At 34.5% G+C, this 12,225-nt stretch overlaps 1 protein-coding gene across 2 annotated transcripts in view; it reads right to left on the bottom strand.

Annotated features, from left to right (window-relative positions):
• Positions 1 to 950: 950 nt before the first annotated feature.
• Gabrg2 (gamma-aminobutyric acid type A receptor subunit gamma2) overlaps positions 951 to 12,225 on the bottom strand; it is an 83,427-nt gene continuing 72,152 nt past the window's right edge. The window contains exons 7-10 of one of the 2 annotated variants that reach the window (XM_003473353.5): positions 11,627 to 11,779; positions 6,920 to 7,125; positions 4,718 to 4,741; positions 951 to 3,379 (exon numbers count right to left, since the gene is read on the bottom strand). In XM_003473353.5, coding sequence (XP_003473401.1) covers positions 3,104 to 3,379; positions 4,718 to 4,741; positions 6,920 to 7,125; positions 11,627 to 11,779 — 659 coding nt within the window. In that variant the 3' untranslated portion in view covers positions 951 to 3,103. The remainder of the gene's footprint in view (positions 3,380 to 4,717; positions 4,742 to 6,919; positions 7,126 to 11,626; positions 11,780 to 12,225) is intronic. The other variant, XM_003473354.5, reaches the window with a different exon arrangement.

The raw sequence follows: 12,225 nt of genomic DNA, 5'->3' as shown, positions 1-12,225 counted from the left end.
TTTTAATTTGACCTTCATCACAGACACTACTGCTACCAGTCGGAATCATATTGAGACAAAAACGGGGGACAAACCTGTCATGAATATGCACTCACACTTAGACTGAAGACAAGTCCTATGTGAAAACTGTATTTTTACACATCTGTAAGGTGAGAACTTTTTAAACTGGACACAGAAAACCACAAGGGGCCAAGAGAATGACAGGCAGAGAAAGATTAGGGCAGCTCTGTTAGCAAAGGATCAAAGTATTTTAGTCTTTGAAGAATTTAAAAGACTTCAAGAAAATATGATATGTTCTCGGCATTTAAGCTACTAAACTCCATATATTTTGAAATTTGGGTTAGGGTTCAATATTTTGGAGTTATTTAGGTATTTAAAATAACTAATCTTCTATGTAAGCTTTTTTTTTTTTTTTTTTAATGAGAGATGTGGCTTTTCAACCTAGTTTAAGAGTCTTGATGCAAATTTTCTTTCCAAATGACACACCACGAGATTGCATCATAGTAAGGCAACTATGAATGATTGTTGCTTTTATGAGGGCTATTTTGATGGGGGTGGGATGAGCAGGGAATCTGTGCACAGGAGACATTGGAAACGAGAGAGATCTTTAACCATTTGTTGAGAGTTACTATATGGGGCAACATTGCTACACCCAGTTGAAAACTGGTAAAGAATTGGTGAGTGTTAAATTAAGGATCCAAACTGGAACTACAGAGTTCATATTTTTAACCTCAGTAAAGTCAGTATAGAAGGAGTATGAATATTAATAATATTATAACATATCTGCCTTCCTTATTTATGCTCAAGTGCATCCCTTAACTCTTTTAAAGGGAAGAAAGGTTGCTTGTGAAACATGGTCTTCAAATTCACAAATGAAGCTCATTGATATGTATAGTAAAGAGGATCACAATCCTTAAGAAAAAAGTCCAAACAGACCACTGAGATGCCACTGGGGTGAGAATGTAGAATTTTTATTGTAAAAGTTCACATTAGGCAGTTTCCTTTCTGAAATGTTTTTCAAATACATAGACAAGGAGCAGCTGATAATTAAGGATTAGAATATATAATAGATATCATGTTGCCAATACTATGCACACATTGGAAAGCTAGCTTTTTTTAGTGTCTTCATTACAGAACACATTTCAAGTTGACAGTAACAACAGTTTCTCATTTGTCAACAATTTGTCAAATTTGTCAACAACTCTCCCAAAAAGTCAACACATAATATTTTGACAATTTAGAACAAGAAAATAATTCATTCTATGTACATTTGAGGTTAAATACTACAGCACTGATACATTAAAAGTTTGTAAAATTGGCAGCTAAATGTATTTCAAGATTCAACCAGATGACTTGATGATGACTTTACATGGTTTTATATCAACAAAGCCACTCTTTCTTTTCTATTCTTTTTGTATTATCTAGAAAGTTATGCTACCTATGGTTAAGTTCTGACTCATAGAAATGATTGCCATAAAGAATATCTGACAAAAGACTCTGTTTTAGAAAAATAAGGATTCAGGATTAGTACATGAAAATTGGGCTGAACTCATCACATTTCAAGTCTATGGCAATCACTTCATTTGATTACAGTACAGTCTAGTGAGGTCACTATCCTAGGCTTAGTGGCCTCCATGTAAGCCATTCATTTGTTCTTTCAATTTTTGAATTAGTCCTTAGTACATTTTCTCAAAGTACAGAATACTTCATTCTAAACACTAGCCAGGCATGAATCTTGCTTGCGCCCGTCATAAATTCACAACCAGAATTTTGGAAGGGTCAGAACTGACTCATACCCGACCTGGAAAAATAATAAACTCTATGCCCCAGTAGTCATTTCTGTACACAAATATAGGACAGAGATATTATTTTAAAAGAAATACAGATTTTGCCTAAAACATTTTTTTCAAGATGAAAAAATAGCCACAGTTCATTGGATCCGCTGGTTGTTTCTATATGATCAAACATCACTCACTAATGCCACTGTAAATGGGTGGATCCCTCTTTCCAAGGCAAGCACAGAGAGGTTCACTAGAAGCTTATAAGAGCAACTCAACTCAAACTCTACTTACTGAGTACTGTGTGCTAGGCACTGTGCAAGGTGCTGAGAACCCTAAGAAAAATGACAGAGATTCTGCCCACAAGGCACTCACAGTCACTAAAAGCATATCTTGAGATGGAAAATAAGTTCTGTTAAGATCTATCATCCTAAAAGGAAGAAAAAATAGCAGCAAGCACATACCATTATTTGATACTCCACTTAGGAAACTGGGCTTATTTAGAGTTGGCAAGTGTTGATTATTTAGCCTATATTTTACTTAAAGTTGTAAAATGTCAAACATAGAAAAAAAAAAAAAAACCCGAATCTTCATGCATGAGGGAAAAGGCATTGAAAATTCCTCCCTCCAGTTCAAAACCCAAATCTTTGTAGTTACATTTATAATTATTTTAAAACCCAAAGACACAAAATAAAAGACAGTACATTATAATAACTTCAATCCATTTATTTTGGTTCTAAGGAGAGGCATGCATTAAACTTGAAGCATTCTGTGTTACTGAAATATTTACATCATTGTACATGTGATGTGAAGGAAATTTTCTTCCTAACTTGGGAGAAAGGCATAATAGATTTCTATACTATTTTATATTTAAACTGAGTTGTGATTTTTCTTGAATGATGGATGTATTCTATTATGTTCAACTTTATCACAACTTGACCCCAAGTGAACAAATAATATAGTATTGGATGTCTGCATCTAATTGCATTATGAATCAGGTAACAATAGCACTACTACACAAATAGCTAGAGCTTTCATTATATCAATTGCTATACCTGTAAAATAACTTGCTTGGTTTCAATGTTCTTGCCCTCATTCTACTTTGCCTTGTAGGTTCGAGACACAGCACACACTGAAGTTCAGATTACACTAATTAAAGGAGAGTTGAGCACAAACAATACATTATACAACTTATGATGTTATGACATAAAAACAAACTCAGATCATTATTGACTACATAGGGGATCTTTAATGGACTTAGAAAGCACACTTTCTTTCCATGAGATTCAGAGAAGAAGACTCACATCAATAAAACCCATATCTCTTCACAGGTAAAGATAGGAGACCCAGTAAACCAGATTGAACAAGCAGAAGGCGGTGGGGAAGAAGATCCGCGCATACGAGTCCATTTTGGCAATGCGGATGTGTATCCTCCCATGTCTCCAAGCTCCTGTCCGGCAGTCTTCAAAGCAGCAGAAGAAACTGGCACAGTCCTTGCCATCCAGACATTCATAGCCATATTCCTCATCCCTCTCTTGAAGGTGTGTAGCATTGTTCATTTGAATGGTTGCTGATCTTGGACGGATATCAATGGTAGGGGCCTGAGACAAGGGTAGGGAAAGAGAGGATCAAAGTTGGTTATACTTGAAAAATCTTAGAGTCTGTTTTCACAGTGTCACCAATGTGATGATGAATCTGAAAATGGATACTCAGGAAATTGCTATGATGTGATCTACAATGATAGAATTGAACTCAGAAAGATAGCACATTTGCAGATTTCAAGTTTGAGCTTAAGCAGTGCAGCTGAAAATAATATCAAGCTAGTAGCTACAGCAAGAATATTGAACACCAAAAGAACTCAAAGATTAAAGATTTAAATCAAGCTACATGAATCTTGTAGTAATTATTAGATGTGAAGTTGGTTAACATGAAGGCATTTAATGGTACCGCATGTGAGTGAAACAGAAATCAAAAGGCATCTATTTTGCAATCAAATTTTATATCATGCTTATTTATAGGCAAATAGAAAATTTCATTATCACACTGAGCAAATGTGTTAAATGATGTTAATAGAAAATGTTAAAATAGGTATGTAAATATAAACATTAACCTTCTTGAAGTTATATTACAAAGGCTTAAGATTTAGGGGAGTATGATACTCTGCCTAACATTCTCCAACTTTAAACTTAAGAATGGCAGCAAAGTTTACATCCATATATATGAAAATTTCAAAAAAACAAAACAAAACAAAAAAAAATAAGAGCTTATCAAACTCATTTTGGCATTTGAGGAGAAACTAGTACTACTGAGCCACATACTAACCTAACATTTACTTCCAAAGCAATAATAAAATTTCTACAGAACCAAAGGATTTATTTAGTTTTAATTTGCCTGAGTTAGTTTTAGGACAGTATAAAAACAAATCCTCGTTTCTCTTCACCAGCCATCAAAACTAAATAGAAATCTCCTTGCTGTGTTTCATACAGGCAGCAGGCTGGTAATTGCCAACGATGAAAGGACAGAGGGTTCAACTTAGTCTTTTAAAAACAGTATTTTCTTATAAAATTCACAAGTGCAGTTCAGAAAAATGGGGAGTAAATTTACAAAACCATATTTAAAGTATAATTTTCTGAATCAGGATTTACAGAGCTAAATTCAGTTTCAAGTAGTGATAGCCAGTGAAACTGCATCACATTTTAATCTGAAAAGAGAGGCTCCGATTTGACTTTCACATTTAGAGAGGCTTTGGAGCCTGTTTCTGAATCAACTTTAGAAGTTTATAGAACTTTCTCAGTCCTAAACATGTTATCATTAACAGAAAGCTTAAATGTCTACTCATTAAAAAAAAAAAAAAAAAAAAAAAAAAAAACACTATGTAAGCATCAGTACTGAAATTCAGCAGTGGCATGCAGTGAATTCCCATTCCAAAAACATTATACCTTGAAGGAAAACATCCGAAGAAGCTTTGGATTTGTAGACAGAAAAGAGAGTTGCATTGTTTTAATAAAAAAGAAGGAAAAAGGAAACAGAAAAAAAGAGAGACAAAATAAGATAAATTAAAATACATTTTGAAAACGTAGTAATTAAAACAAACTGAAATTATGAACATAGAAGAAAAGCTCTCAACTTATGTAAGGTATATGTTTAAAGCAGGACAATGGCACTTAGAAATTCTGGAGAAATCATCAATAAATTAACCCACAATGCTCTGACGGCAAAACCAATCTTTGTCAATTGTGATTGAACTTGCTTTACCTGTTGTCCCTGTATAAAAAAATAAACCACTGGTTTATTTTCTAATTGTCATCAAGAAGGCTTTAATAACTCAATCTTGACAAAATGAGCCAAGATTTATTACACAGAAAAAATGAAGTTTTAGCTTCTCACTCGCCATTTAAGCTCTCACTACCTTTTATAAATCAATGAATTTGCTTAAATGGAAAAAAAAAATTCTTGTAATTTCATTTTTGCATTTTCTTGAATCCTCTCTCTTATCTTCTTCTTTTCTTCTGTGCTACTTCTATGACCCTGGTTTAAGAAATGCAACTGTTTGTATTTCTATAACAAATCCACTCTGCAATGATATCACCAGTAGAGAAGGCCACAGGACTTTTTCTGAAGAAGGTGTTAGAAGTGGTCTGAAAGCCAGATCTCACACCCGCATTGTGGCTGGGAGATTGTAATGCAGTGTGTCAAAAGAGCCATCTTCTTGGGAGAGAATGAAATGGAAAGTAAAGGAGGAAAAACAAACAAACAAACAAATAACAAAACAGCACAACAGAGAAAATAAAATGAGGATATAAAATATGAAAAGACAGAGAGGCAAACTGACAGGAAAAGGAAGGATGGCATAACGTATAGCAACTATTTGGGGTATGAAAAAGAATCATTTCTACTTTATTAATCACCAAGGATAATATAAGTCTGTATCTCTTACAAAGTCTCATAGCCAATAAACTTGTACCATTTGCAGAATTTCATGTGTGCTTCTGGAGATGCACCATCATGATGTAACCTTGTAACAACTAGATTCCTCCTTTATGTTTCAGGCTGGAATCAGATGGCTTGTTTATGAGTCAGATAGTTTGCCACCATGTGGCTCTCATGTCTTAGGGCAAAATTCAGGCAAGGTTATAAAGCCAGGGTGTGTGGCCACTACCTTACCTTATCTCTAAGAAGGGTCCTGTGAGCCACACGGTGTGATCAGCTGGTTAAATCATAGCTATATGCTGTCTCCAAAATGCACAATGAAAGACAGGTCCTCAGATATTTATATTTGTGTCTCATCCTGCCTGTTAAAGTTTAGTATAAACCAAAGTTGTCCTACCTTTTTCCAAATCATGTAGAAATTGAAAGGAATCTAGGTTTTGAAAACTATAAATTATCATCAGTTGTCATCACCAACTACTAAAGATAAGGACTTTCATGTGATTTTATGATAATATATTTGGTTATTTTTGCTTGTTAACCTCCATTACTACAAGTCTCATAGTAAACTTATAATATTTTTTTACCAATATTCATCTCATTTTATATATAATCAGACAAGATCCAGGGACATTAAGTAACTTCTCCAAACCATAATGAGTCATTCATTTTAAAAACAAAAACACCCACGTTAATACGTATCCAACAGAAGTCCTATAGCAGCAACACACACATACAGACATACACACACATTCATATACATATGCACACATTAAGTTATGTGCCAAAGTATGATTATTCTTTGTCTTCAAGAACCCAAGGCTTCCCAGTCTTGGTTGAAAGTTTTAATTCAAAATATCCATAATTTAAAGTATATTTTAAAGCAAGCTGGACAGAATGATGAAAATCAATGGAATCTGGGATAATAGCAAATAGAATATCAATAAATTCTTCTGCAATAATTTTAACCATCAACAAAATGAAGACAGCAGATAGTTATATTAGGAAAAGGAGTCTAACTTAGAGAACAAGTCTTCTCAAGTTACTGGCAACCATAAATTTATCTTTATAGCATGACAGAAGCTCACTCATTCTGTTTTCATTTTGAAGCCCAAAGTGCTGAGCGTTCGCATACAGATAAGCTAACAAAACTAAACCAAGCCAAACCTATTCTGCACAAAAATCTCAATGGTCCCAGGGGAAATGATACATACAGGGTTTTTCTTCTTTTTGTCTTTGTCCTTGCTGGGTTTCCGATTGCTGACAAAATAGTGCAGGGTCCCATACTCCACCAGAGCAGAAAAGACGAAGATGAAGCAAACAGATACAAAAAGATCCATTGCTGTGACATAGGAGACCTTGGGGAGAGATTTCCGGGCAATGGTACTGAGGGTGGTCATTGTTAGGACAGTGGTGATACCTAAAGAGAGGCACAGGACAACAGATGATGTTATAGCATAAGCCAGTTGATGACTTAGTCACTACTGAAATGAAACTTCTTTTGTGACCTCTGATAATAACCTCAGTAATTGAGAAAGAAGCTGTAACTAGAATTTTCTCTGTACAAATATTGTATCTACTGGCTATCAGTTATGGTGGCAAGCACTGACTATATACTGGTAAATGAACTAAACATGGAAGGCCCAATTTTGGTATTATTGTATAATTCTAAGTTGGCATTTCCTATGGTAAATGGCAGTATCCCTATTCCAGATGTCCACCCATTTGCCAACACCAAGTGTGTGATATATTTCTCCAGGGAAAAAGGGTCACAGAGATGCCATCATTTAATAGCATGCAGTGACTTACTGCTGACTGAGATTCCTAGAAGATAATCAGATTCTCCTGACTCAAAAGGAGTACTGAGCAACTCACAGGGAATCAGATTAAACAGAAAAGCAGGGAGAAACTAGGTAGAAGAAAAGTAGCATCATTCAGGAAAGGAAAAAACAAACAATTTCTCTGTATTATATAGAACACTGGTAGAACATGCTCAGAAGATCAACGAGCAGAAATGAACAGTTGAAGAAGGATTAAGAGAAGGTAAAAACTGGAATATTTCTTTCTAATCTCTCAAGTTATTGTTAGAGCCATTTTTAAAACATTTAACTATGTTTCCAGGAACATGTGGCTCTCTTGGGTCATTTAATCTCAGCTTAACATTCAAGATTTTGTGGTACATATGGTGTCATGAGATCTCACTGATGGGGGAAAATGGGTGTTAGATGAAAAAACTTCACAGGAACGAACAGGCTTTAGAAAAGAAGAGGAGTAATGAAGGGAAGTATACTAATAAATGCCAATGACCTTACAATGGATTGTCTAATGATCCATCTCTCTTTCTATTTTGTATTTTTTGTGACTACAGGCATGTGTTATTTCATGGCCATTGTAAATTCACAGTTGAGCATAGTTCTGGATTTCAGTACATATTTGTTCAAATAAAATCTGATTAAAGAATCAATGAATAGTATATATGTGAATGATCCAAGAGGCTCACCCTTCACTTGAGAACAGAAATTCATGTTTATATGTACGAGATAGTTTAACAGCTCTTGCCCAGATATGACATCCAGTACTTTACATATTGTCCAACAAAGCCTTTACCATCTCCCTATGAGGAACCTTATAACTGTTATTCTTGCTTTTCCTTTTCTTTTCACATGCAAAGCACTGAACAATGAAAGAAGAAGAATTTGTCCATGGTAGTGTTAGTGATGAGGTAGAAATATAAGCAGCCTGACATCAAATGCTGAACTTCAAACCACACTGCTTTATTTCTGTAACTATATGAAAATGCACCAATAATATGCAGTAATATGCAGTTTGAAGCACCAGGCAGTTGGGAGATACTATAAACCACAGGTGAGATTTGGAGGATTGATGTGGGTCTGAGGGTCTTCTGTGTATTGGCAGGTAGTAAACCCTTTATTAGAGGATCCTAATGGAAGGAAGTTGTGCTCCTGGCATGGATCTCATGGACTATGAGCAATACAGGATGCCAGGATTTAATAAAGTCTCAATAAAAGTTAAGAATTGGTATCATTTATTTTAAGGAATAAAGTTCTCTGTCTTAAATTTAAAAGGTTTAATTAGGTTGTCTAAATATTACCTCAAATCAGAGTTCTTCATTATACCTAATTATAGCTGTTTTTATAAAAAAAAAATTAAACACTAACTTGAAACCATGACCTTTATTTCACCATCAGGCTTCAAGCCAGACTTTATCTATGATGCTTGAAAATGCCTGTACTTAACAGTGGGTAATACAGATGATTTCATTTTAGAAAGCCTGGCATGCTATAGTTTAAGCAAACAAATTCTGGCACATAAATGGTATACTCATTTTGACTACATAGAAGTTTATCACAGCCGTATAATGTGTAATTTTAAATAATTAGTTCATAATATTTTCAGGATGCTGTTTGGAGCCACAGGGAATAGAATTACTATGGGATTGAGAGTAAGTAGAGAAGTCATAGTTTTATCTGATTCACTAAACTAAAAAAATTGAAGCCTTATTATTTTTTTTAAATCTAGTTTTACTGCACAAATAGACTCTACTTTTCTTATTTGAGGTAGATGGAAACTATAACTTTTACCACGAAAATAAGCTTTGCAGGGATGTTGCCTCACATCTTATTACTTGGGTAAAAAGCACTCATTTTTGTTTTCATGCATCATCACTGAAGTATGTTACCATCACTAGCTACCATCTGTGTACCAAACTACATGCAGACCTTATCAGCTTTGGGATGACTGTTCCTCATGTGTGCTCAGAAAACAGCTGGTGTTTGTGCAGTGGGGGCCTATTTAGCTTGCTCATCAGACAAGGTGGGTCTAGCTATTCTTTAGAAACAAACTTAAAATGTGCAGGCACTCAAAACCATCTCCTCTAACTCTTGAATGTAAACACCTAGAAAGATAATGGAACTCAGTGAAAGCTAGTGCAGCATTCTACAAAGTGACTAAGCATGAGAACTATCATTCAAAAAAATTAACACCCAGGCCATGCCTTTGACAATTTAAATAAGAATCTATTAGGTTTCTTTTAATAGCAAAGTGCTAAGCCTTAATAAGAACACTTTCAAAATTGTTCTTTATTGAGCATCCCTGAGTTGTAAATAATCAAGCAAAAGGAGTACCTACATGGTATTCAGGAGTCTCTCCTTCATCCTTTAACTCACCTTGATCCTTTCCTCCAACATAATCTTTTTGCCAGTGGACAATTATTAGTATCTGATTATTTATTTATTGAATGAGCTACCTACATGCTCATATGACGGTTTTGGCAGCAGGAGTCGAGGCTTCTAGAGAAGAGATTAAAATCTTTTCTTTAAAATGCTTTTTGGGAACAAGGTTGACTGGAATATATTGATTTATTTTTCTATGTATTCATAAGCATATACATCAATTAAAAAATCATCAGAGCACCAGCTATGTGGCATGCACTATGCTGGAAATGAAAACCATCTATATTCTGACTTGAGAGATGGATAAATAAGCCTCTAATGCCACACACTCTACTCACTAGTCACAAGAAGCAGGCCTCAGTATTAGGCTCAGTATATTTTGAGGTTGCTTTGTCATGTAGCATTAGACATTTGAATTGCTGAACAGGACTTGTAACACAAAGTACTGTGTATAACAGGAAAAATTAAAATAACTTCATTGTGAAACAGATGGGAAACTAAATTAGGTTTGGAAGAGGACAGATATGCAAAAGATGCCTTCTCCAGTATCATTTCTGCCCTCAGTTTAATGACCTAGTACAATTTATTTTATCAGAAAAAGACTATAGGAGCTATCATTTCTGAAGCTTTGCTCTTTTCGATGTGCTTTGAATAGGGTAACTTTAAGCAAACACTGCAAATAAAATACAGAAAATGAAAACACATTTTACAAGAGGAAACTTGAGATTTCTAGAAAGTAGAAATGGACATTCCAATGTCACACTTTATGTGTGACTCAAATTTCAGATTTGTTAAACTTCAAAACCAAGCTTGGCAACAATTGCACAATTACGTGATTCTACTTTGTGTGTTCTAAGAATCAACAGTGAATAAAGGGGATTGTGGTATAATAATCCATCTTTTCCTTGCTTTATACTTAGTCTTTAGAATTTTGTGTAATATTCTAGACTGTAGAATTACCTAGACTGTAATGTCCCTGGGAGTCTGTTTTATTCTATGTGAGACTTCTTCAGCGTGCAGGAAATGTAGTTTTGGATGGTGAAGAAAAGATGTGAAAATACAAAATTATTATTATTATCTACAGTACACTAAACAAACATCAAGTAATGTGAAAAGCAGTTTTGTTCCTAAAATTTTATAGGTAAATGTATTTTTTTAAATATTGTTTTCCCTGGCTTTATTAAAGAACTGATTACTTATAATGTCATCAAAATAATTATGCACATTGCAATTAACCAGTGTACTGTTGTGTGTTAGGAAATGCATAGTAATTGGCAAAAGAAAACATAATAGCTTGATTTTTAGTGTTTGGATGTTTACAATGTTAATACTAGGCTGACTCCTAGCTATCTATGCAACATAACTAAACGCAGAACTAGGGAAGGATAAGCAGTTAGTTCTCGTGAGCTGGTAGGAACAAGTTCAGCATGTTAGTCAACAAAGACTGAAACAAAATTCTAGTGACATTAGGTTTTAACTTTAACAAAAGTAAATTTATTTTAAAATGTGCCAAAGAAAACCTACTGATGTAAATATGGAAAATAGAACTGCAGAACGAAGAAGGATTAAGACTGGCCTTAAAAATATGCTAGCTTTTTTTAAAATACAACACATAAACTGTGAAATTACAGACTGAATTTAAAGCACATTGATTGAGGAGGGGAAATAAAGAGTTTTTGTAGATGGTACTTACCTAGGGATACCCCAACACAAAGAAATGAATCTCACCTAAAGACGTTCTGGCTGGAACAGCATCCTTATTGATCCAGAAAGACACCCAAGACAGGACCACAATCAGCGTGCAGGGAATGTAGGTTTGGATGGTAAAGTAGCCCATTCTTCTACTCAGGTCAAAGTATACTGACATGACCACATAGTCCCCTGTGAAAGAACAAAGCACTTTCCAGGCTCATATCAAAACATGATGTGTTTAAAAACAAGTGTGTATTCAGCTCTCCTGCACACACATTTACATGGAGACTTTTAGATATGTGATATGTTGAAAACTCTTCTAAATGCTTGAAGGTAAAGTATATTTAATCAAAAGATAATGTCTCTCCTTAATTGAGTCCTGGTTTTAGAAACAATATAATTACTATAGATAGAAATATGTTTTAATATGTTGATTATATTTTCTTCTGTCAGATGACTATGTTGACTTCTCTTCATAATTGACACTCAGTGAGGGGATTTTTGTTTTGTTGTGTTTTATTTTTTGGTGGGTAAATTTCTTCTATAGGTGTTTACCTTGCTTGCCATGTGGTCTACATTTTTTAGGCATTATATGTTATGAAACTTTGTAAGAGAGAGATATCTTGTTGCTTGAC

This window comes from Cavia porcellus, unplaced genomic scaffold (assembly GCF_034190915.1).
Source record: "Cavia porcellus strain 051 isolate PalLab524CR breed Dunkin Hartley unplaced genomic scaffold, mCavPor4.1 scaffold_19, whole genome shotgun sequence".
NCBI classification, from domain to species: domain Eukaryota; kingdom Metazoa; phylum Chordata; class Mammalia; order Rodentia; family Caviidae; genus Cavia; species Cavia porcellus.
Note: the sequence above shows the minus strand (reverse complement) of the source record. Positions and strands in the feature narration are given on the sequence as shown.